The sequence below is a fragment of the Pituophis catenifer genome, unplaced genomic scaffold (assembly GCF_029215685.1).
Source record: "Pituophis catenifer annectens isolate HBS135680 unplaced genomic scaffold, rPitCat1.0.hap2 SCAF_1, whole genome shotgun sequence".
NCBI lineage: Eukaryota > Metazoa > Chordata > Lepidosauria > Squamata > Colubridae > Pituophis > Pituophis catenifer.
The window spans coordinates 22,081,831-22,108,849 of NW_027256881.1; the positions used below are offsets into that span (position 1 = coordinate 22,081,831).

A 27,019-nucleotide genomic window follows, 5' to 3' on the forward strand; every position below is an offset into this window, starting at 1 on the left:
ATAACGGAAGAGAACATCCTGGGAAAATGTATTTCCCCTTAGCTGCAGCTAATGTGGTAAAGGGCATGCTAGAATCTGTGGTACAGCTGCACCCCGTCTTCTGACAGGTAATGTGTGGGAGCAGCATGAAAGCTGACCTGGAATGTAGAATAATGTGTGGGAAGGAAGAATGAAATATTGCTTCCCTGCTTGATTCAGGTTAGTAAAAGGTACTAAGGATGTGAATTATGGGCTGACTGTTCTTACAGGCAGCATAGCTGCACTTGGTGGCAAATCGGACCAGACCTGCTTTTCTTCCAGATGGACGGGTCATGATACTGTCTGTCTTGTGTGGCTGGAAACTTTGATTTTGCTAGCCCACAGTGTGCAACAGGATACCATAGTGTTCACGGGGTGCCATAGACATCTCTGTCATTGCAGGGAGCGGTCTCCATTCCAGAGAGATATTGCTACCTCCAGTGTCCTGCAGAACGTGAACTGAAGTGTCTCATCCCTGCCCACCAGGACCAGAATGAAGGGGCTATTTCTAGCAGTTTGGCTCTTCATTGTGCCGGCCAGATGGGCAGCACCAAAGAACAGCAGTGGCAGGTACCACCTAGTTGTAAGGGATGAGGGTTTCTGTGAACACAGAGGTGGATAGGAAACTGTCTCCTAAAGGAGCCTTCAGAGCTGAAAATGGGTCTGCAATCCATTTCCCATTCAGCAGAGGTGATTAGCCATCTTTATACCTGCCCCACTCTTTTTATGTCTTCTAGGCCTGAGATCCTCCACGATTCCATGGATCAACCTATCCTGAATCCTCTGCACCCAAGCCAAGTTTCTCTAAAGTAAGTACATGTCATCCAACAGGTGTGTCTCTCCCAAAATTCAGCCCTTTTGCTACATAAGACAGACTGATATCCAAGAGGTCCAAAATATGGAAGATGGTTGGTTGATTGTCTTTCTGTCCCTTTCCCTTTCCATCCCAGGACATTCCATTTCCATTTTCTCTCTAAAAAAGATTCCATCAGCATATTCAAGTAATTTGTGTATTCCAACTGAACTTGGAGACCTTTTAGATCTGGTTTGCCTTTGCCTTGGCCTTGGCCTACCAACATGTTAATGTTCATAATCAATCAGGCATATACTAGCTGGATTTAAACTACTTACTAGCCTAGGCCAAAATGGGAGCTTGGGAACTTATAGTTTTGCAAGTTGTAGGGCCTCAACTATTATCTTAGGTATTAGGAACACATCATTTATTTATTTATTTGAGCATAGCATGGGGTATGAACACAGCAACTGCATTTTGTTCCTTCAGATTTAGGATTTAGTATGTTGGCTGAACTTGGGGATTAAAAACTTATCTGACTATTTGAAGAGTGTCCTCTCTGCACCATTGAGCCTGGGCAGGTGTCCAAAAAAAAGAAAGGATTGGAGGCCCTAATGATTTTGACTGCCCATCTTCCCACTCACTGATTCCGAGAGCTACATTATTCTCTGTTGCAATGGTTGCTATCTTGTCCTGCAAGTCGATCAATGTTTCTGTGTTGTGGTTTGTTCCATCATGGCAACATAATGTTTGATGGCTTGGTCTGTTCTAGGGTGCTCCAAGACTATCTGGAGAACATTGGGCAGTTGAATGGGGATGCTGCTACCATGACAAGGGAACAGGGTAAGAACTTTACTACGTAATGCATGTTGAGAGGGCAACTGATAGCTCCTCGCTCTAGGAAACGAGAATAATTTTAAGCACACATTTAAAAGTAAGGGTTCCAATGCTAACAATGCAAGAGTTCCCTTTTGAAGTTGGAAAAGGTGTTCCAACAGACAAATATACAAGATTATCTGAGAAAACAACAACACCACATAACAAAAACAACACAAGTTTTGAGTCCACAACAGCTAATTTTACAGATTGAGAGAAACATTGTCAGAGCAAATAAAGAAAGCAAAACAAACACCTTACATAAGGTGCCTGGATATCTTTCACTAAAGAGAAAACATCTTTTGAAATCAGACAGCTTGGCTGCAGAAAAGGTGCAGCTTCTCTTATCAATTTGTCTCCTTAAAATTATTCTGCTCAAAGGCAGAGCTTTTTTTGAGTCAGTAGTTATTTTTCCACCTTCTTTGAAGTTAACCCCTCAAGTTTCATTAAAATGCAAAGGATTATCAATCACCCATTTCCCTCTAAAAAATACCTTTTTGATCACAGCAAGCCTGGCCCTGACAGAGAAATAAAAGGTGGTGGTTTCTTATGCAATAGTTTGAGATTTTATCTGATTCAACGTGGCCATCTCTGATAACGGGTATTTTGCTTTCACTTTTTAATCTTGTGGTCAATCTGAACTCACTCATGCAAAGACTATTATTATGTAGTAAAATTGGAGCCTAACATAAATCTCCAGCTTGCCCCATACAGTTAGATGGCTGAGGTTGTGCTGGATGTTTTCCCTTTCCTCTGTTCTCCTCAAGACAGAAGAAAAACAATCCAGTTTTGTTTTTGGGGTCTCCTTTACATGATTTGCAGAGTACTGGAGACAGTTCAGGGTTTTTAGAACTCCCTTTCCTACGCTTGTTCTTCCAGATAGACCACAGAGATGTCTTCGGATAGTGCTGGCTCTTCGGCTTTGAAACGGAGATGAGCACCACCCCCTAGAGTCGGGAACGACTAGCACATATGTGCAAGGGGAACCTTTACCTTAACCTTTAGCTCTCTTTGGAAATGTATCAGTGGCTAATAAATGTTAGACATGAAACAAATTATTCTAGGCACAGATTTTCTGTGGCAGAGAGTGCCCAGGATCACTGGAATTCAGCAAACCTTATGCAGAGGTACACAGTTTCCTCTCCAGCAATCAGAGATGTTACTGGACATGGACAAAATGAAATGTTCTTGTAACGGGTTATAGGTTTGCTTCTGTTGTTGGTGCTGATACGGATATAAATGCTGCCTTTCAGGATAGATTCATTCTGTTATGCTAAATTTGGAAATTGATGCTTGTGATGTTTACAGCCTGTCTTGCTCCTGTTATGCCAATTAAGCAATAGACAGACAGGCATGGAATATTTCCAGGCATAAATTCCCACTCACGAACCAGCAAGCCCAACTTCGCTTGGCATCAGAAAAGGCTTTTAAACCTCATAGATGGAGTATAAGAACCTGAAAATGTAGTGAACTTCATCTTTTATTTTTTTTAAAGCCCTAGCAGATATCAACAGGAAATGAGCCAAGCTCATTTTAGGATCCAGAGACAATAAGGACATCAGTAAATAAAGGGATTTTAAGCTTCATTAGCTCAAGCAACAGATTTAAAGGCATAATATAAAAAGCATACATACCAAGGAAGATGAAACCCAGATCTCTTACAAACTGAACCATGAGATGGGCAGTAAATACATTTGATATTTAAAAAAAAAAACTTAGCAGGAGCTCCTTCATAACAACAGCAGAGATAGCATGAGGGCTGCCAGTTTCCACGGTACCCAATGCTAGGTTCTTGCAGAAGCTCCCAATGAATAACAACAACCCCAAGGTTTTTTTTAGTACCTGGCATCATGATTTCATGGCTCTGCTGTGATCATGAAACTGCAAGACCTGACCTTGGCTGAGTGGCATATGACTGGGACGGGAACTGAAATTCTGAGATTTTCACAGGTTTGCAGCTATGTGAAGATTCTCTCTTTGATTCAGCAAACAAGAGTGAAAAACAACCAGCTTGGCTCAGAATGAACTCTGCACTTCTAGATTTTTTTTTAATATGAAGGAGAAATCAAAGCATGTTGCTAAACTCCTCAAAATAAGAATGGTCTTCAAACTACTCAAGAGAATCTGGGATTGCACTGTGGGAGAGAAAACTAGATTCCTTAGCCACTCCGCCTCCTAGTGATCAAGGAAAGTGGGGTTTGGTGGGAATATTGTTTAGGAAAAACCATCAGCATTCATAGAATCATTGAGTTGGAAGTGTCTCTGAGGTCCTAGAATCAAAACCCCTTGCTCCATGCAGGAATCCAAATGAAAGCATTCTTATCAGATGACTGTCCAATCTCACAGAAGAATCCCCTCACATCTCTACTGAATTGGAACTACTGTCAGATGCTCTTATTACAGTATTAAGAAGCTCTTGCTGACATTCATTGGGAGTCTGCTGTAATAGGCTGTGAGAATATCCTTGAGGAACAGTGGGAAGAGCCACAACCAAGACAACCGACAGATAAAAGAATCTGAGTCCAAAGAAGAAATGTAATCTGAGAAAACATCTCAGAATTAACCCTTCTTAGTTATCTTATAAATAATGGCAGGGTGGGAGGGACACTTTCAGGCTTGCAAGATTGTGTTACAGGTAGTCCTTGACTTATGGCCACAATTGGGAGCAGAATTTCCATTGCTAAGTAAGGCAGTTGTTGAGTTGTGCCCAATTTTATAACCTTTTTGCTACTGTTAAGTAAATCACTGCAATTGTTAAGTGAAACATGCAGTCAATAAATGAATCCACTTCTTCCCATTGACTTTGTTGTTGGAAGCTGGCTGGGAAGACCACAAAAGACAATCATATGATCCCATGATTTTATTTTATTTATTTATTTATTTGATCAAATTTGTATACCGCCCTACTCCCGAAGGACTCAGGGCGGTGAACAGGCACTAAATAAAACACATAGATAAAAAAGTTAAGAGCAGAATTAAAACCAAATTAAATTTTTGAGCCCAAGACAATTTAAAACATCCCAAAAATTTAGAACAATTTTAAAATTTCAATTTAAATTAAAAAATTAAAAATTAAAAGGGGGGAAAGGTCAGGCCAGGCCGGCTTGCTGAAATAGAAAGCTCTTTAGAGCATGGCGGAAAATGCGCAGGTCCGGGATCCTACGTATCTCCGGGGGGAGCTCATTCCAGATAGTAGGTGCCCCCACAGAGAAGGCCCTCCCCCTGGGTGCCGCCAGTCGACACTGTTTGGTCGACGGCACCCGGAGGAGCCCCTCTCTATGAGAGGGTACCGCAACCATCGTAAATACATGCCAGTTGCCAAGAACTGGTTGTGAGTCACTTTTTTCAGTGCCTTTGCAACTTTGACTGGTCCCTAAACAAAAAGTTGTAAGTCAAGGACTACCTGTACTATAAGCCTTTAATAAAAGTAGCGCTAGTTTTCTAGTCTGGTCTGCTGCAAAGATTGACATCTGCTATGCTTTATCTTAAATCCATTGTTCCACATCCTGCACCCCGATACAATGGAGAATAGCTCCCATCAGTAGCTTCCACTAGGAACAGTGTTGGTCTCTGCTGTTTTTTGGTTCACTATGCATTACTTCTCCATTCTGATTCTTTCTAGCACTCTTACTTCTCTTTGCTCTTCATGACTATGACAAAAGTGGGCACTTGGATGGTCTGGAATTCATGAGACTGTTGAGTGAATTGGTGTCCCAACAGGCAAAAGGACAGCCTGCACCAGACATGGTAGGCACATTTTATTCCTCAGTCCTCAGTCTCTGGTAAGGTTGGCACCAGTGGTGGGTTGCCCCCAGTTCGGACTGGTTCGCAAGAACCAGTAGTAAAACTGGCGGGAGGCCCCGCCCATCGCCCCGGATGTTGTCATCGGTGATCTGCGCATGCGCAGAAGCAAAGCATGTGAGAGAGCAAAATATGCATGCGCATGCGAACCCATTGCAAACCAGTAGTAAAGGTAAGTAGAACCCACCCCTGATTGGCACCTTTGCCAACTCTTTTTTTTAGTAATAATTTTTATTAAACTACAATTAAAGATAAAAACTAATGCAAACTAAAAAAAAAAAGAAAATGTAAAGAAGGAGAAACAAAATAAAAACAAAATTAAAACTATAAGGATATAGAAGAGAACAATAAAAAAATATACTGTATGGACAAATGATTTCCCCCCTTCATCATAACAAGTATAAACAATTTTAGTAAGTTATCATCTTCTCTTAAGATACAATAAATGGTATCTTCCGATATTGATCTCTTACCTATAAACAAATCCTTAAAGCCTCATCATTCATTCCCGGTCCACAAACATCCAAGAAGTCCTACCAGAGTTATTATTTGATTATCTATTTTTTACTTTGATCAAATAAATCAACTGTATGTTCCTTCCTTTTACTTTTAACAATCACCATCTTTAATGCCTTCAAATAGTCTCATAGAACTTGATTTCTTATTATTTTGCTTTGTCACTTCTTACAAAACTATAATAGGTTTCTAGTAAACCTAATATAGCAAAGTTAGTCAAGTCATACTTTTGGTTATGTTATCTGTTTATTCTTTTTAATCATTAAGGTATCAGCTGGTGTCATCTGCATTTCTAGTGCAGCATCTTTTTCCATATCATTTTTGTAGCCTCTCATCTTCAAATCCACTTACAAATCAGTCTCATAATTGTCTGATAAAATTTCTTCCTCTTAAATAACATCTTTAAGTCTACAATGGTAGACATTCTTAAAAGTAACTTTTGGATCCATTATTCACCAGTGTCCCTCAGTATGTCTTGTGTCAAAGTATTGCTCTATTCTAAATTAGTTCATCAAATGTAAATGTTCTTCTCCTTTAATTATAATCTTTAGTTCTTTCTGGGTCCCTCTGTAGTGTCCAGCCTTCAAAGTCCCATCCTATCAAGGGTTATTTAGAATTCAAAATAACAGCATTTTCCCATAAAAAGGTTTGTTATAATTAATTTTAAAATCTTGTATCAAAACTATCTGAACTCTTAGTCCATTTGTGATTTTTCCAAAATTAATGTTCTAATCACCCCTTTGCTGTTTATTCCACATTTTTTAAAGCTTGTATTTAAAACTTTTGTGAAGGATTGAAGGAAACTCACCTGGTGCTATAAAACATGCCAAACTATTGGTTCCTAATAGCTGAAAAGTAGTTAAGTAATTTCCAAACATTATTATAGAAATAAGACTTAATGGACTTTGTGTCCACATAGGCTATATTACAGCTGTGAGCTTGATTGAAATCCCTTAACTCAACCACTCAAGTCATAAGTCAACCATAATATGTCAGTTCCTACATTCTACTTACGAGGAGCAGCTATCTGGATTACAGATAGGCAATCTTATAATCTCTCCTTTATCCAAAGAGACTTCACTGGCCAGAATTTGTTGCTTGGTAACCAATCCCTGCTGCAATGCCATCCACTTCTATTGGGATGACTAGTTCATCATGGATCCTCACCAGAAATCCCCATATTTTTACCAACTCTTGAGTAACACAAGAGTTGCCTCTAGCTGTTCTCACTCTTTGTCTAATTGAACCTTATCTGAATCCCTGTATTCAGTAGATTTTTGTGTGTGTCCATTCTCAGAGATTGCTTGGGCAAGTCCCAGTAGTTTTCTTGGCAAGATTTTTCAGAAGTTCCTTCTTTCCTAGGGCTGAGTGAAAATCACGGGCCCAAGGTCACCCAGAAATCAGATTTCCAGCTTGATGCTTTAACCACTACACCAAACTAGCTCTCTTTCAGTACATAATAAGCTGCATGTCAACTCGCAAAGCATCCCTGGCCTGCTCTTGAGTTGCCATAGGCCAGGGGGGATGGGAAACCAGCGAAATGGCACAGCAGCCAAAGACAGATGCACATTCCACGCTTATCTCTCTCAAGGCTGTATCCCAGGGTTACATACAGCAGAGAGGGGAGTGACCTCTACAACCCGGGAAATTGCTCCGTTGGTGAATGTGATTAATGACACACCCTGGGGGGAGGGGAGAAACAGGGTCATATTGGAGCGTAAATTATGTAGGGTCAGAGCTGGCTTCACTTGGGAATGTGCCACATGAACGTGCCGACATGTAGCTCCTAATAAACAATTGGATTTCTTTTAAAGCTTGGCTCGAGACTCATGATTTAATTAGGGCATCCATAGGAACCCTGACACTGCAAATAGTGTACACCTGTTTCTATTCTAAAAGTATCTTGTTGGCCACGGTAGGAAAAGGAAGCTAAAGTAAACTTGGCCTGATCCAGCTCAGTTTTTTTATCTTTCTTTTGTCTATGGAAGATGTCAGTTACATTGTTCCTTATCTTAAGTTTATATTGATAATTGGAAAGCTTTCTTGATTCCTTCTGCTATTCTCCTTTCAGGTAGTGCCAATGGTGGACAGTATCTTGGAGACTCAGGACTTCAACTGGGATGGTCTATTGGAGCCTTCAGAGTTGTTTCTTCCTCCCCGGCAGGGAGAGAAACCAAACTTCCTTACTGCTGTCAGTGAAGAAGATGGTCCAATCCTGTGGGCACTTCCTAAGCCAAATGAGCCAGCCATTGGCTTCCCAAGTCCCTCCGACCAACAAAGCAATGGAGACTCCCCACCTGCACCAGAAGTTCAGGAACAAGACATGATGGGTGACCAGTTGTGGAGCCTGGAGAAGCATGGGGAAGAGCTCGGCCAGGAAACCGCAGGAGATCCAGATCAACAAGGGAAAGAGATGCCTTCTGCTCCAGGAGATTGAAATACACCCTGTACAGACTTTAGGTGATTAGCCAAGAAATGAGAACTGGAAGCCTCCAGGTCAATTTCAGAAATGGAATGCAGATAATCACCGCTTTCCAAACATTTTCTTCTGTGCAATCTGTTCTGGGTTTCCAAGTCTTCTCTTTACCAAAGCAAAACAGAATAGGACTCCCTGTTCAATCAGCTCTGCACTCTGTTATCTAAAGAGATCCCTTTTCCAGCTTTCAAGGGATACCTACTCCAAATCTAAAACTTGAGAAACAGAAGTCACTAAAAACTTCTCCTAACACAATGGCTCCACTTTCTCCTCAGTGCACCTGAGTACACCATTCAGAGTGACATGGAAACTTCTTCCCTCCCTCCCTCCCCCAGTACCCAGGACCACGCAGCCTTTCCAGGAGGTGAGGCTACATAGGTAGGAAAGATTTCTCTATAAACTGAAAAGCCTGTCTCAGCAGGTTGTCTTCCTGAACAGTTTCTCTCTTCACAGAGCAGGTTTCCGATTCTAGAGGGTCTATTTAGGGTCTTTTGCTCTGCCTTCCTCAAGTAAGAAACTGCTGCACAGAGACAGGAGAGAACTATAATTTCCCAGTCTGGCCAAGGATTTATCTGTGCATTTCAGATTCTGAATGAAATTCTGATCACTCTCTCAGCAGAGAAAAGCCTACCCAACACTGCAGAAGGCATCACATATGTCTTTTGCCATGGCATTTAAATTAAACTCCCCATCTCATAACAGTGACTCTGAAATTAAAACGAAAACCACAACCCATGATTTCCAAGTTTAAACTGGTAAATTCCAATCACGAAAGAGAACACATCAACAACAGCACAACTCACCCAGCCTCCTGGTCCAAATCCTAAGGAAACAGCCAGAGATGCGTATGCTTCTACTACACTTCTGCTTTTTCAAATCTACCAATAAATCATCTTCAAACTGAATATGTTTCTGGACCATATAGGAAGAGGAATCTTAGCGGCTTAGAGAGGCAAGGAAGAACTTCCCTTTCAGGGTTAGGTGAGCTGATAATCCAGGGGTGGGTTCTACTTACTTTTACTACTGGTTTGCAATGGGAGTGTGTGTGCTCCCTTCGCTCGCTCGCACAGGCTTCTGCACATGCACAGAAGCTTCTGCGCATGTGCAGATCACCCATGATGATGTCGTGGCGGGTGGGCCGAGCCTCCCACTGGTTTTACTACCGGTTCTATAGAACCGGACCGAACCGGGAGCAACCTATCACTCTGATAATCATAGTATGTGGCAAAGAGGAAAACTTCAAGGACTGTCCCATCAGAATAATCAACTGGGCAACTACCTGTTTGTACTGTGTTCTCCCTCACATATCTTCAGCAGGAAGAGAAGTAGGCTCAGTTGTGGGGAGGGGTGTTTTGGCTGTTGTTGGGTGGCATGGATTAGCATTCTCCTTTTCTCTGTTAAGATCTTTTAAATCGTTCCCAGCTTTGGTGTATCAAATAGCAACAAGTGCATTAGCAGCATCTTAATTCCATGTCTTCTCTCATTCCTTCTGGCACTCCTGGATCTGGCTGGCTGAGGCACAGCCAATTCCTTTCCTTCGAAGCCCAGCTGTGTATGTGTGTGCGTGCACACGCACACACACACACACACACACACAAACCTTGACTGAAATTCCTTGTGTAATCAACCAGGAGCAATCAGCAGCTTCAAGTATTTTATTTATCTTCTAATGGTTATACAGCGAAACCTTGCTTCCTCCTGGCAAGAGACAGGAGCATCTGAGCCAGCTCAGCCAGACTACATTTGGAATGTGTGGCAGGCAACTTGACATGTCTTCCCACCTGCAGGAGATGCCAGAGGAGCAGTGCCAGTGCCACTAGCAAATAGAACACTACCATGAGAAATACAGTATTAGTCCATGGTCCAGTGAAATACAGCAGGTACAGCTTTCATCATGTTGCTCACACGATCCCATCGTACCCGTGAACCCCACACTTCCGGCCTGCCACCTGGCATCCATAGGTTAATGCTGCAGGAAGTGTTTTTCCTGCCACAGAAAATGAGAGATCAGTTTAGCTTTAGGGCAGACGGGCATAATTGCTGTTCTTTAAAATACAGGAGATGGAAGGATGACGGTCAGGAGTTTCCTCGCCGTTCAGATCTGCTTCTTGATACTATTCGGTAGTGGTTTGTTGTTCAGCTTAAAAGTATTTGTACAGAAGCAATTGCAAAGAGTTCTGCCATTCATGCTATAGCTACAGGAAAATGAGAAGCACCCCGAACTTACCCTTGCTTAGAGCCAGGATCACAGCAGCGTTGAATGTGTCTCCAGCCCCCAGAGTGTCCACAACAGTTTCAGGGGAGAATGCATCTGAATGCACCAGCAGCCCATCTGGTCCCATTGCGTCAGCTCCATATTCAGCCCAAGCACAGATCAAGGTGGCTCTAGAAATGGAATACAGAAACTAACCTATGTAGTGCTTTGGATTCATCAAATGAATAAATCCAAATTACTACACAAGCAGGCAAATGCTTGAATGTATTCCTTGTATGCAATATTCCAAACCAGGAAAAAGTAAAGATGCTTCCAGGTGTTGCAGAAAGGTAGTACATTTTCACCCGTTTGCTCCATAGTATTTTGACGGGGCTGAATCCAAAGCACTGGATAGCACTAATAGAATCTTCCCTCCCTATTAACTTCCATACAGAACATTCTCTGTTCCAGTTATTTGGGACCTCAATAGCAAATCTGAAGGAGTGTAAGTTACTGCTAGAGACTTTGCCATATAACTGGGGAGGCTGACTCTGTTGATTATCCACCCATTCCAATAATGTTCCCGGGCAAGAAGCTGAACCTGTCTGGGCTTTCCTTTTAGCTCTCAAAAGGGAAGTCTGTGCAACTCAGCCTTTGGCCTAAACAGAAAGAAAGAGGATAGAGCTTAAGGAAACACTAGATAGGAAGGTGTGATATAAATTCAATCAATAAAGTATTAAAAGAATTGTGCTTCTGATATCGGATTGCTAACTAAAGCTGCTGCAAAAGATAGTACCCTGGATTGTGCTATCACACACAATAAGCATTTAATCTGATTTGGGGTTATCGGCTTGTAGCACCAATTCAACCATGATCAGTACAGTTCTGCCTTAGCATGGTATGAAGCCAGCCTATTGCAGTTTATTCAACAAGGCCCAGTTATACATGGTTTAGCACAGTCTGTGTGTGACTTCAGTCTGAACTTAGCTGCTAAGAAATATCTCTAAAGTGCTGGAAAAGAGAATCATCTCCAAACCATGACTTGTGATTTGAGCTTTGAGGCTTCTTATATGACCTCTAAACGGCTCCCACTTTTGCCTCTGAGATTCTCTTCAGTCTGCTATTCTTATTTCACACCACCCCTAATAACTGGTGAAGGATCCAGATTTGTCCTTATGTTTTGGTTCCCTCCTACCCTGGTTTCAAACGCCCATAGAGCCCCTTCACAGCCTCAGGAGCCGAGTAGAATCCAAATGTCTTGGCCACATCTTTGCTGACAAAGACCTAGAAGAAGAAAACCACACAAAGTTACCACTTTTTGACTGGGCCTAATGTAGTATCTCTGCATGTTCAGAGTGCCTCAGAGTGCTATGTATGAAGAAAATGACTATGAGTCTCAAGAGCACTGGGGTGTATTCTGGCCAGATGTTTAGAGAATTTCACTTCACAGCTGTAGAAATCCCCCAGGAATATTGCTGTTTACCTCTGTGTGAACACAAAACTCATCTGCAGAAAATCTCTGGAAATGAGTGACTGAAACAGTACTATTGATTCAGAAAGTGAACTCAGAATCCTTAATAAGGATTCTAACAGAGGATGCCAATACATCTTCAGTAGCCACAGGAGGAGGAGGAGATGGCAAAATCTCTCAGATCTATCCTATGAGAGGAATATAACTGATGGGCAAGTTGCTCTTCATCACTGTGCTTGCTTTCTTGACTAGCCATGGTTCCCACCTACATCAAGCCTTTACCTTTGACCCCTTACCACATCTCCGTAGCAAAACAGCTGGTACAATTCTGGCCTGGTCTTTTCCACCTCCACAGATGTGGTCACTCGCTCAGATGGTGGGCAGGTTTGGTTATACTTTTCTACCTGTAGCAGCATTTTAACCTGTTCTGAAGCATTCCTACCCTGGGAGAAAATACTACTATTAGTGACACAATCTGAAATGTCTGGATTTGATATTATTCCTGGAATTATTGATAGCCTTTGTGACTTTAGATGCCTCACCACTTATAGTAGTTGGGCCATTTGTACCTGCTACTTCCAAAATAAATACTCAGCCACTTATGGTTTGGATAGTGGACTGTGGTGTGTTTGATGATCCAAGAAACTAGCGAGTATGAAATACTTTCTTTCTCAACAGTGAATAGGCACAGTTGGTATGTATTTTGAAAGTTTTGCATTAACTGTTCAGCCTATTGCCAGGTTCATCTCAAGTTTCTAGTTTTTTATTATAGGCTATGTTAACATAAAATACTTAACTTGGTTACCTCATTAACCTATTTTCTGAATTCACACAATGCACTGAACCATAAACCAACCAACAAGATAGGTTCACACATAATTTACAGAACAATTTCATAAATCATCACATTGTGGAAACCCATGCTATGTGGTAAACATATGGTCTAATCCTAATCAAGTGTAATCATTTGTCCAGTATATTACTCTTGGTTAGGATTAAATCATTCCTTTGAATTTGTTAAAAGTAGATATGAACACAGCCATAGTTTCTGCTTTTCCTTGCTCTTATTATTGAGTTATTGGCTTCACTGGGTATTTGGATTTTAGTTGTGATTACTATTTACTATATTAGATTACTATTTGTTTTATATTAAAACATCTCAAGTTTTCTTTCAGAGGTACCATTATACTGACTCAAACAAACAAAAATAGCATGCAGAAGATAGAAATTAGGGATAGGAGGGAAGAATGGAAGATTGACCCAAGTACAGAAATAGAGCAAGCCACCCATAGACAAATCCTCAAGAGAGATGGGCACAGTTCAAATTGCTACTGACAATTCACTGCCATGAAACATCACCTGCCTATGTGTGAAAGAGTGTCCACATATTATTGAAGGGTAGTAAGTCTGACCACCACCACCTTATCACATGGACAATTGAGATCAACCCTCTTTCCAGTCAAGGCCTTACCTCCCAATGGATCCACTTGTATTGAGACAGGTCAACTTTTTCAAAATCAGCAGCTGTCACATCTGGCAGATTGCTGCAATTGGGAGAATGGGAAGTGGGAAGAGGAAGACAAAAGTTTAATTAATGCAACAAACTAATTTCTCTTCCATCTTAAATCAGTGAAACGGTAAGCAAATACATACCGGTACATACATACATATTAAATAAAACAGGAAACAAACACCTATTGACTTGTTAAGCTCAAAGTGTATCCTGTGTAGCATCCTGGCTTTTTTTGGCACCAAACCAAATAATCTAGCCAATCCAAAGGGGACAGGAATTGTTTTCTTATTGCTTGTCCCGAGTTTCCAATGAATAAATGTATTACCTCTGAATATGGTGGTTCGGTTATATGCAGAACTGATTTTGCAAGCTTAAAGTTAATTTCACCTCCTACTGGGAGCAATTCCAAAGTACTTTGGAGCTGCTTTGAGCTACACATCCAAAGGCTGCACAGGCAGCCATCCCACGTACGAATGTCTCTACAACTTCATTCCTTTTTCCCTAAATTTGACAAAAAGACATGAAGCAATCTCTTGATAGATGTATCACGTACAATCAGTATGGAATTTATTTACTTTAGAACTGTACCTCGGCATCTAACTGAACCATAATAAACTATAATATGCCAACCTCTTTCTTGGTTTCCATGATAACAATCTGAATTTGGAGCCATTGCTTGAGGTTAAATTGTAATGTACTGAGAATAAAGAAAGCAGACAGTATATACACATAAACTGTGAAATACATTATCATAGAAAACAATGGTGGCCATCAGTCTATACAGTGTTAAAAAATACAAAATAAACATGAGGAAAAAGGCTAATCTCAACTGCTTGCTAAGACTGCAATAATTGCACATGTAGTCCTCAGTAACAGTGAGATTGACCTGCCTACCTTTGTTCTGCGTCTATGGACTGTCCTGGACTGTCCCTCCTTTCCTTAAGCTATTATGGCGGAAAAAGGATGCTTGACTAGAATTGAGTTTGATCCTCCATTCTCAACTTGTTCCTTTTATTTCATAGTTCCCTCACTTTGAAAACATTATCTTAGCACTGACTAGGCTATACTCAGAAGCTTCATCTGGAGATATTCAGCATGGAAACGGATGACATTTAATTCTCAATCCTCATTTTTATGGATTAACTGTACCTGAAATGGATTAGGTTTTAATGATTAACCCACTAGCCTAGGAGACACAGAGACTGCTTTGATCAAAGGCCACAAGTATCACATTCAGAAAGATGACAAACTTGGGCCTTCTGCATGTCCCCAAATAATTAACTAGGCCTTGACACTCTATTGGTAATGAATGGGAGACAGAAAGCTGCACACTTCCCACCACTTGAGAAAAGCTAAGGTAAGGGGTGGGGGGTGTCACATAAGCTTTTGCGTATATTTTTTATTTGTTCTTTAATTCAATTTGTCTAGCCGCCCATCTCAACAAGTGACTCTGAGTAGCAAACAATTTTAAATGAAAAGCAATTTAACACCCAGTTACCCTATGGTAAGATGGGTGGTTAATAAATTTCATAAATAAATTCCCATCACAAATATAAAAACTAAAATACACAGCAGGAAAATATCACAATTAACAGTTCCTAATACAGTCGAGACGAGAGGCTCCAGACACTTGGCTCTCCAAGCCAGACGCAGAACCAGGACTTTAGGGCTTTATGAAAAGCCAGCAAGGCCCTGGAGGGAGAATATAGCCACAATATACAGCTTGGCTGTAGACACAAAACACACTTAATTTGGTCAGATAAGGACCAGTACATAGAAAGAGACAAACTTGGTATAGGTTACCCTCGGTTATTTAATTTATTTTATTTTTGTAGTTGTGCAGACCTAACCTGTACGGATGCTGTTGTTGATTCTTGTATCCCCTCATGACTGATTTGTCCAGCCTACATCTCACCTGCTGTTGTCAAAAGCCCAGGTTCTTTCCTGCTGTGAGCTGGTGGGAGTCACACTTGAAATTTCTCACTCTGTGAGCCAAAAAGCTTCTTGGGGAAGGGGAAGGTCACAAGATGACACAACCATATTTGGGAAGGATAATCAAGGATTAATATTGGCAGTGGTGATTGGCAGCAATCTGGACTAAATCAGCAATTTACCAAGAATTAATAATAAATCAGATTTTAATAGCTCATGCATGGATGCTTTTATTCCTCTCCCATTGGGTGGCACCTCTGGAGGAATTGGAGAGGCATTTTAAGTCCTATTTTGACCTGCTCAAGCAACTCTTATTTTCCCCAATAAATTGAAACAAGAGCTGTATTAATTCCTATGTGGTCCAAGAAATGAAGAATTGGCTATTCTATTTCTTAACAAAGCTATAACCATTACGGATGTGGTCCTGCTCTGAACATAGAGAGGGGAATCTATTCATTTACTGGATGTTGATTCTCTGATGAGGAGGGAGTAGTTTTAATGTTTTTAAAAGAACAAGTCAGGTTCTTTTGGGTATCAAGTTGACCCATAAGTATAACCTAGTCAGGAAAAAAACATGCTAGAAGAAAGCAATGGGAAAGAATTGTTATACTCTTGAGTCTTTACTTTTCAAAATGTTTATTGCTTCAAAAATTATAATAAAAGGTAAGTCAGCCAATGTGACTCTGGATTGCTTGGTTATTCAGCCAGACTATCTATTAGGTGATACCCATTTCTCTCAGGATCAGGAATCTCAATCTGTAAAATGGAATCAAGCTATCAGGCAAAGAAAAGTTCAGGCAATGGCATCCTGCTTACTGCATGCAAAATAGAGTTTCTCCTTACAAACACACAATAAAAACAAGTGACTGTATTTAGAATCGGCTAGCACTAACTTCAGTATGATTCTTTAATGGCTTAGCATATTGTACAAATCCGCTATATTTGGTTAGTTTATAATACAGTGCATTGTGTCAATCCATGGGTTGAAAATAGGTTGATTCAGTAATCTGGTTAAGTGATGCATGAATGTTGTGTAGGTGTTAAAGCCTTGCTAGACAAAAAAGTCAAGTTATTAATATTTGATAACCAGCTTGATAATTATTCCTTATGCACTTTGGAAGTACAAAGTGCTTTTTAATTTATATCCATGTGGCTATCAAGTAATTATGAGATTAATAATTAATATTAGCAAATAATAATTAGTAATAGAGAGGAAGGAAGAAAACATTGTACATATATACAATTCCACCAGGCTATCCTTTATTGTGGTAAGCAACATTACACAAAACTTAGAAAAGAAGTAAGGAATAGTAAGGCAACACTCTTAAAGGCATGAGATTAAGAAAATAAAAGGAATGATAAGTAAATCTAGTTTTCACCAACATCATTCTCAATACCTCTCTAGACCTGCTTTAAATTGACTATTTTCTAAACATTCCATTTATTTTCATGCATATTTTATTTCCACTTCACTGCACTCGGTACTCAACTTTCAACATCATATTTGCTCAAAATTCTATATTGAAGTCCTATTCTTTGTATCTTACAACAAGAAACATATAGTACATTCAGTTTCTGGCACCTACTTCTTTCAATGATCTTTTGAGGGGGGAAAATCTGGTTTGCACATCATTTGTCCACCATAAAGTTGCATTGCATCTGTGAAATTATGCACCCTGATATTACTCATACTTTTTCTAACAGAATTCTACCTAATTCTTACTAATATGTTAACACACTTGTATCTTTTTGCATTGTTCATTCTTGTTATCTTTCCTTTTAGCTAGAGTAACAGTAACAGCATGCTTTCCATCTTAAGGCTCAGTAATAGTCTTCCAACACAATCATCACTGTACAATCATTCCATAGATAAAATAGTTACAATAATCTACAACTACACACTATTTCCCAACATTCTTGCAGGATTAATGACTACTTAATCATTAATATGTTCTTGGACACTAGCTTTTATAGCATACAACTCTCCAAAATACTTTCAAAATTTTCCTAATTATATTTTCATCCCAAATCATTTTATCATTTCAATTTCATAACCACTCACATTGTTGGAAGGTCCTTGTTTAGTTCTCTTTGCTTACTGCACTTCCAAAACAATTATTATTTCCATACAAATTGCTTAATAACATGTCTCTTTTCATTGTAACTGTTCCTTGTTCTCTTCAACTATATTCTTTGTGATTATTTTTCCCCATGCAGCATCTTACTCTCATTCAAATTTTTGAGCAGTCTTTGTCTTATACACATCTATTTCTCATCAGTAGCCTTGTTCATCACTCTGCTAAACATCCTTTTTCATATTTTTCATTTTATACTTCCCATTCTTTATACTGGGCAAGATCTTCAAGCAGATTTTAAACATCATGCCTATAAGCACCTAGCAGGAGTGCAAGAATTAATAGCAGCCAGCATGAGCTTGTCATGAACAAGATTAACCTTATCTCCTTTTCTCACAGAATTACCCCATTTCTCACATTTGCTTAATAGATCTGGCCATCAGGATTCCATCCTCATGATATTCTCATTAATAAAATGGTATAATATGGGCTAGATGACGCAACTATTAACCTGGTAATTACACCCCAGTAGTACTCATAACCAGCTCTCAATCAGCTTGGAGAGTAGTATCAAGTGGAATGCCATGCAGCTATTTCCTGAGGCCTTTACCAATTTTATTAATAACTTGGATGAAAGGGGAGAAAGAGCAGTTTAGAAGATAAAGAAAGATATGAAAATCTAGACAGGCTTGAACCATAAACAAACAATTCAATTTTATGAACCTGCTTCTCCACTGTGTGTGTGCAAGCAGCTAAAATAGGAAGCTAGGAAGGGCCTATTAAACCATTTACGGTAATAGTACAGTATAGTATAGTATAATATAGTATAGTATAGTACAGTACAATACAGAACAGAACAGAACAGAATTCTTTATTGGCCAAGTGTGATTGGACACACAAGAAATTTGTCTTGGTGCATATACTCTCAGAGTACATAAAAGAAAAAAAAACATTCATCAAGAATCATAAGGTACAAAACTTAATGATAGTCATAGGGAAGCAGTCAATATAAATCTTAAGAATACCAGCAACAAGGTTACAGTCATACAGTCATAAGTGGGAGGAGATGAGTGATAGGAACGATGAGAAGATTAATAGTAATGCAGACCTAGTGAATAGTTTGAAGTGTTGAGGGAATTATTTGTTTAGCAGAGTGATGGCATTTGGGGAAAAAAACTGTTCTTGTGTCTAGTTGTTCTGGTGTGCAGTGCTCTATAGCGTCATTTTGAGGGTAGGAGTTGAAACAGTTTATGTCTCTTTATTATACTATTCTAGTATAAACATAGTCCTAGTTATATTCTTTGCAATCTCTTCCTGAAATAAACAGTTGCTGTAGCAGGCCAAATCCTCACCCACCACACACAGTAATCAAGGCCACTTGGTCTCTACTGGGGTGCTGGGGGTCCTTTTGTGTCACCCATTGGTCGGGGGGGGGGGGGAGAATTAGGAGGCAGCAGAGCCGAAGTGGGCCAGGTCTTACGTGTCATAAAGAGTAACTGTCCGAGAACCGTTGCGGCAATTGATGAGGCAGCAGGCACATGGTGTCTCCCCCTGACTCTGCCAGACCAAGTGGGCAACTTCCACTTTGCGCCGTTGGAAGTCAGACAAGATGAAGCTTGGGGCCAGGGAAGAGGAGAGAGAGAGAAAACATTAGACTTCACTGCGAGGAATGTTCAACCTACGCACCTAGCAGCGTGCAGGATCGTGCGGGTGCCTGTGGCTGAGTTGCTGATCACTGTCGAAATGGGAAAGCTGCATGCCAGATGCAAAGCCACATGGGTGAGATCCACCTCATAGCGTCGGAAATCATCGCGGATGAAGCTGGGAGGGCAGAAAACATGAGCATCTTCTTGGGGGTGAGGTTCTCTGTCAGGTGGAATAGAAGGCAGATGCTCCCAAGCTTCTCTTCAAGATAGCAGGGCCATTATGGCCACTTGGCAAAGATTGTCAGTGGGCTAGAAGCTGCGAGGACAGAGGGAGGTAACTGTCTGAAGAAAGCAGCTAAAAAGAACTCTGCAGTTTGGAAGCCGAGAGCTCTGATACCCTCAGTGCTTAGTACTTATTTTAAAAAATCTCATTACATTTACTCTGGAGCTCTGCTCCCTGAAGCATATGCTGCTCTGGAGTCAAGAGACAGAATTTATGCTATAGTAAGCAGACAAAATGGGAATAGAATGGTCCTTGATTTGCCTCAGATCAGTTCCATAAAAAGTCTGTTTCCTGAAAGCAAAATATGATAAATTTAGAGCTTGAGAATATAGACTATCTTCACCAACTTGCTTCACTTCAGGATCTAGCAGATGCATTTACATAATATGCCAAGTTTGCTTCATGATTGCTTTGATTAGTTATTTTGTGGCTTAGTGTGTGTGGGGGTGACCTCATCTGTGTCATTAGTTTGTTTCAATGTATTACGTGAGCCTAAAAGATTAATTCAGTACCCAGATAAAGCATGTTGTGCGAAACTATCCATAAAAATCTGACTCCCAAAAATAATTTAAATAAAATAATCAAAAGTAAGATTATAGTTTTCATGTGTTTCCTATCTAAAAACAGGTAGAAAATTGTGCCATTAATTTCAGTAATCATGGTTGGAATCAACTTCAAGGGCCATAAAAATGAAACTCAGGGAAGACATGAAATTTGCAACTGCAAATTCCACATCTCTCAAACATGGAAAGTTTAGTGTAATATAAAATATAAGGTCAGGTGATAATAAAATTAATAGTCTGTGACTATTTACTTACATAAACACACACACACACATACTTATAGACATACATAATGGCCATTTCTTAGTACTGGGTGCCAGTGATAAGATAATCATGATAGCCTCACTTAGTTAATTAACCATTATCTTTGTTCTTCCAACAGTTTCTGTCCCAGTGCAAGTGTTAATTAACTTAGCAATGCTAGAATAATTCTGTGCAATTGCCAATTACTGACAATCTGGATGGTCATTGTGTTTGTATCGCAAGTAATTTAAGCTTTAATTAAGTCATCAGACCATACGTTTTGCCTTTCCTTAATTGTTTACTCCCTGTTTCTATTTTTTCTATCCACACCTCAGAAAGACTGGTTAATTGAAAGTAATAATTTATACATGAAGTAGAATATAGTTCACAGAAACTTCTATTATACTGCATTTCTTTGCTGTAGTCTTAGGCATGCCTATTTAGGAATAAGAGCTAATTACTCTTTCTTTGAGCAGGCATGTCGGATTACTCTATTATTAACTAAGAATTTTGTAAGACTTATTCATTGTACATAACAATATGATTAGTCTTTAAGTATCACAAGATTCCTTGTTGAAATTAATTATTTTAAGGAAAGAGATTCTTTTGTAAAAATAAGGTAAAGGTTCCACTCGCACATATGTGCTAGTCGTTCCCAACTCTAGGGTGCGGTGCTCATCTCCGTTTCAAAGCCGAAAAGCCAGCACTGTCCGAAGACGTCTCCGTCAGTGGTGGGTGGGTTCCTCCCGGTTCCGCTCGGTTCTGCTGAGCCGGTAGCGGTGACGATATGACGTCATCGAACCGGTTCTGCCCACCCTGCCTCCAGCCCCCCCACCCCCACTTACCTTTTATTTGGCCCCACCCCCAATCTATTGCTGCCTCCTGAGTCCCAGCTGATGGCTAGAGGAAAAAAAACTGTTTAAACTCTTGTGCAGGGCTTCAAAGGGCCGCCCTACAGCTGATCAGTGTTAAAAGAAAACAAATGAGTAGACCGGTGCCTGCAAAAATAAATGGGTAGACCGGTGCCTGCAAAAATAAATGGGTAGACCAATGCCTGCAAAAATACATAAGTAGAGCGGTGCCTGCAAAAATAAATGGGTAGACCAGTGCCTGCAAAAATACATGAGTAGACCAGTGCCTGCAAAAATAAATAGGTAGATCGGTACAGCTCTGCAAGCAGTTAAAAGCCTGGTAGACCAGTACCTCTGCTAAATCCTAAATAATTGTCACGTGATCATAAAGCCACGCCCACAAAATAAGCCACGCCCACAGAACCGGTAGTAAAAAAATTTAGAACCCACCCCTGGTCTCCCTGGTCATGTGGCCGGCATAACTAAACACCAAAAGCGCATGGAACGCTGTTACCTTCCCACCAAAGGTGGTCCCTATTTTTCTACTTGCATTTTTTATGTGCTTTTGAACTGCTAGGTTGGAAGAAGCTGGGACAAGTAACAGGAGCTCACCCCGTTACACGGCACTAGGGATTCAAACCGCTGAACTGCTTCAATTAACAAGCTCAGCGTCTTAGCCACTGAGGCACTGCGTCTTTGTAAAAATAGAACAATATTAATGAAAATAAGTTCTTTTAGAAGCAGAGGCAGAAACATGCCTGGCATCTGTGTTTGAATCTCATGCCAAGTCTGATTTGTTGATCATCTGACTTATCGCCAGCACATGATAGACTTTTATTCCAAGGACATGGCTTGGAACATCCCAGCTTGGAAGAGAAACAAAGTTAAATGAGAAAACAAAAATAAATAAAGACAAAAATCAGGGAGATAGTCAGGAAGATTTTTATCAGGGAGATTTTTGTTAGAGCCAGAAGAAAACTAGTCCACCATCACACTGAAATGAATCCCCTGCAGCTTGATTTGAACCTTATTTGAAATAATAGAAATCATTGAATTAACCCATATTCAGGGTTATACCAGCAACACAATGAACTAGAAGCTAAATGGATTGCATTCATACAACTTGCTGAGCAAGATTTTAAAGTAATTAACTTTAATGTGAATCCATCCCCAAGTCTTTATGTATCTTGGTTTAACATGTTAAATGAACTCTGACATTGTGTGAACTTTATGGTCACTTCATAACAGAGTACATATTAGTATATCAGTGTCTCCTTTCTGTCACAACCAAATAACAGCCCAGTTTAGATTTGCACAACATGTACAGTTTGTTTACCGAATTAATCCAATTCTCTTGATCTGCACAATACTTTAAACTATAAATGACTAGGTTTATTTTTTAAAAAAATTAAGCCACAAAATAGCCCACAAAACTTAGCGTGTTGTGAAAACAGAGTCCATCTATGATGCAAATCCATTACAGCTTTCTCAATTCCAGGCAAGGAGCCACATCAGTGGACAAAGAAAAAAAAAATCTGCAAGACACTTTAGATTGGACACTGAGAAGGAGAAACATTTGTACACTGTTGGGCCAGTCACTTTGTCTCAACCCTAGAAAGGAGGTAATGGCAAACCACTTGCCAAGAAAACTGGAGGTTCTTCTCTAGGCAGTCTCTGGACATGATTGAATTGTGGGGAGGGGGGAGGAGGGAAGTGTAGTAAAATGGGATATACCTGTAAGTGCATAAAATAAGTATGTTTTTCATGGAGACACACACATCTGCCCTTCCCCTTCTGGTTCTCAGTGTGCAGGTGGGGGGGGGTGGGTGGATGTTAGTCACAACCCCCTGTCTGTATTCAGCTGGCACTTACTTTGCAGCATGACCAGGAGCTAACGACCCCATAAAAGCACAAGGGGCTCCCAACAGGGCCAGAATGGTACAGGTGTTGGAGGCGTTCCCTCCACGTTGCCAGCGCTGCGACAAACATCTGGAAAGAAGCACAGCCAACAGCAGCCTCAGCGTCCCGTTCTGACAGGCCCTTTTGGGCAGCCCAAAGTTATCCGGGACTCCGGCAAAGGGACCGAATTGAGCCGCAACATTTCAGGGCTTTGCATTTATGGCAAGTCTCTTCCAAGGAGCCCTCAGATCACGAAACGGACAGAAAGGCTGCTTCGGGACGCAAAGGCAACACTTCCACTCTGCCTCCCCACCCCAGGAACCTGTTCCGCCAGCTACGAGTGTTGTGAGCCCCGGCCGGGGGAATCTGAGCCTCGAAATTTCCCCCAAGTGCAAGCTGGTTCCTGCTTATCACAGGGCTTTGGAATACGGAACTGGACAGAGCGGAAAGCTCTTCTCCTGCGGCACGGACCAGAACGGGTTAGCTGCTAGCACCCCCCCCCCTTTCTTCTCCTCCGCAGTCTGCACCCAGCCGTGTCTCTCATTGCTAGGCCTTTGCTGGGGTGAGATGGGCGGGAAGCAGCAGCGGTACCTGGTGTCCGAATCCTCCTCCGGATAATTGTCCACCACGCTGATTATATCCAGGCACACAAGTCCGATGCACAAAATACGCTTCTCCTCCATGGGTCCAAGTGGGCGTCTTCCTGGGCTCCTGTCACTCTACTCTACGCTGGTCCCAGCCGGGGCTCAGCGCTCTTTCCTCTTCTGCTGATCTCACCCCCAGGATCGGCGGACGCCTCCGCTCGCTCCAGGCACTCGCACAGCCATTGGCAGGAGCGCATGACGGCCGGTTCCGATTGGCTCCCTCCACGGTATGCAAATCAACCCTACCCTTTGGTTCAAAGTGAGTTCTTTCCCTCTTTTTCATAAGGACTTCTCCTCCCAGCCCTGCCGCCCAGGAAGTACGGCTGCCAGTCTGGCGGGAGCCCCGTCCAGTGCCACCTACGTACCCTTTTCATCTTTGGAGCTCAACGTCCCATTGACGCTGAGTTCGGTCCTGAACTCCCGGCGTAGGAAGTAAGGCCGGCCTGAATCGTACCTGCCTATAAAACGGATAGGATAGGACAGGACAGGACAGGACAGGACAGAATTAGAATTTGAATTAGAATTAGAATTAGAATTAGAATTAGAATTAGAATTAGAATTAGAATTAGAAATAGAAATAGAAATAGAAATAGAAATAGAAATAGAAATAGAAATAGAAATAGAAATAGAAATAGAAATAATAGAAATAGAAATAGAAATAGAAGTGATGTCCCAGTGCCTGGAGGCTGTACGGATCTGGATGGGGAGGAACAGGTTCAAGCTCAACCCTTCCAAGACTGAGTGGCTGTGGTTCCCGGCATCCCGATATGGTCAGTTGACTCCATCACTGACTATTGGGGGCGAGTCTTTGGCCCCCACAGAGAGGGCTCGCAATCTGGGAGTCCTCCTGGATACGCAGCTGTCCTTGGAGGAACATCTGACGGCTGTAACCAGGGGGACCTTTTATCAGGTTCGCCTGATCTGCCAGTTGCGGCCCTTTCTTGATCGGGATTCCTTGTGCACAGTCACTCATGCCCTCGTAACCTCTCGCCTTGATTACTGCAATGCTCTCTACATGGGGCTCCCCTTGAGGAGCACCCGGAGGCTCCAACTGGTCCAGAACGCAGCAGCGCGGGTAGTGACGGGAGCAGTGTGGCGCTCCCATGTAACACCGCTCCTGCATGAACTGCACTGGCTCCCGGTGGTCTTCCGGGTGCGCTTCAAGGTGTTGGTTATCACCTTTAAAGCACTCCATGGCATAGGGCCTAGCTATCTTCGAGACCGCCTACTGCCACCGATGACCTCCCACCGACCCGTGCGCTCCCACAGAGAGGGCCTCCTCGGGGTGCCATCAGCCAAACAATGCAGGCTGGTGACCCCCAGGGGGAGGGCCTTCTCTGTGGGGGCACCTACCCTCTGGAATCAGTTGCCCCCTGAGATAAGGAGAATCCATGACCTCAGTGCCTTCCGCCGTGCCCTTAAAACCTTCTTTTTTCAACAAGCCGGGCTGGCTTAATTTCTTTTTAAGGGTTTTTTAATTGTTCTGTTTTGCTTATCGTTTTAATTAATGGGGCCAAATCTATATATATATTTAAATGTGTTTTAATATTTGTATTTGATGTTTTTATCTGGCTGTTCACCGCCCTGAGTCCTCAGGGAGAAGGGCGGTATACAAATTCAAAAATAAAATAAAATAAAATAAAATAAAATAAAATAAATAGAAATAGAGCCTGGTGGCTCAGCAGACTGATAGCATTGCGATTAACACCAGCTGTCTGCAATTACTGTAAGTTCGAATCTCACCAGGCTCAAGGTTGACTCAGCCTTCCATCCTTTCTAAGGTAGGTTAAATGAGGATCCAGTTTGTGGGGGCAATAAGCTGACTTTGTATAATTATACAAAAGTATGAGGGCTATTGCTTAACACATTGTAAGCCACCCTGAGTCTCTGGAGAAGGGTGGCATATAAATCAAATTAAAAAAAAATAATAGAAATAGAAATAGAATTTGAGTCGAGACCTTGGAGGTCTTCTAGTCCAGCCCCCTGCTCTCCTGGCAGGAGAACCTGTACCATTTCAGATAAGTGACTAGTCTTTTCTTAAAAACCCCCAGTGATGGAGTGCCCACAATTTCTAGAACTGCTTTCTAGAATGATATCTAGAACTGCTGTTGGGGGGGGGAAACTTGGGCAGTCCCGTTGCAATTGAAAAGGTTACTTTCACACGACACTAGTTATTGTATATTAACATGCTTTTGAGATGGTACAATAGATTAATCATAAAGAAGCTGGGTTTACTCGATAGGCTAAATTGCAGAAAACCAAAGCAGGGGTGGCATGAGGTGAGAATGCATTCCCTAACTGAATGCAATTGTGGATTGTATAAATGGTGGTTCTATGCATGGCTTGCCCTGGTTGGCTACTTTGTGAAAGTTTTGACCCAGATCACAGGCTACGATAAAGCAAGAGTTCGAAAGAAGGAATACATATCCAGTCAAGCAATGTCAGGGTCCGGGATCTATTCCAATTTCAGTGGTTTAAAAACAACAACAACCTCTTCTACCTTATTTCAGAGGTTTCTGGGTCTAAAAACAAGCCTGATTTGAATTACAGAAATTGCAGAAAAGTGGGATGGCACTTCTTCACAGCTGACACTCCAGCAAGAAGCCTTCTATTTTGCTGTTTGTTGATTGTTTCCTTTCATGTGAATCTAAATGTAAATGCTTTCCAGGGACCAATATCCATGGGAGATTTGGAGCATAATGGACATCCTGTTCTGCTCCTTCTACTATACTGGTCTCAGCCATGGTTCAGCCTTCTCTCCTCTCCTGCTGATCTCATTCCAGAAAAAGAACTGAAAGTTAATGTAACCATCACAATCTTCATTAAATGCTTGCAGGAGTAAACATGCAGTGCTCCCTGGGACAGACACCAGGTATGTATGCAATGTTCTGGCATGGCATGTCTGCGCAGGGGGTGAGTTTGTAAAGCTTTTATAGCCAACGCACTGAGCATTCTTTAATCAAAGGTGGAAAACAGACTGTCTACTAAAAATCTGTGGGAAACTAACTTATCAGCCTGTGAAATGGCTTCCCTGTCTGCACCTGTCATTTATCTCCCCAGGTACATCCCATTATGCGTCTACTATTTTTTATTCTAAAAGCAGATGCAGTGATGAAATATGGCCCTAGTTTGATCCAGGTACACTGATGCAAGGTGAATGTGTAGACTTGAACAAATGAATATAACAAAGAGATTATTTCAGTTCCTTTTTGCTGTAGCAGACAA

At 41.3% G+C, this 27,019-nt stretch overlaps 2 protein-coding genes across 4 annotated transcripts; one reads left to right on the forward strand and one right to left on the reverse strand.

Annotated features, from left to right (window-relative positions):
- Window positions 1-511: 511 nt before the first annotated feature.
- On the forward strand, window positions 512-8,527 carry CGREF1 (cell growth regulator with EF-hand domain 1). The gene is made up of 5 exons (XM_070946791.1): window positions 512-588; window positions 756-827; window positions 1,584-1,654; window positions 5,310-5,434; window positions 8,076-8,527. The coding sequence occupies exons 1-5, from the start codon at window positions 512-514 to the stop codon at window positions 8,439-8,441; spliced, it is 711 nt and encodes a 236-aa protein (XP_070802892.1). The 3' UTR covers window positions 8,442-8,527.
- Window positions 8,528-10,130: 1,603 nt separating this feature from the next.
- Window positions 10,131-23,862, reverse strand: KHK (ketohexokinase). Of its 3 annotated transcripts, none has more exons than XM_070946802.1 (8): window positions 23,742-23,862; window positions 23,124-23,240; window positions 19,146-19,280; window positions 13,617-13,689; window positions 12,442-12,588; window positions 11,870-11,958; window positions 10,708-10,865; window positions 10,131-10,467 (listed from the first exon to the last, which is right to left on the reverse strand). In XM_070946802.1, exons 1-8 carry the CDS (start codon window positions 23,831-23,833, stop codon window positions 10,382-10,384), a joined length of 897 nt encoding a protein of 298 aa, XP_070802903.1. In that variant the 5' UTR covers window positions 23,834-23,862; the 3' UTR covers window positions 10,131-10,381. The 3 variants fall into 3 exon arrangements, with proteins under 3 accessions (XP_070802903.1, XP_070802913.1, XP_070802922.1); XM_070946812.1 differs by lacking the exon at window positions 19,146-19,280 and adding an exon at window positions 19,352-19,486; XM_070946821.1 differs by lacking the exon at window positions 19,146-19,280.
- Window positions 23,863-27,019: the final 3,157 nt, after the last annotated feature.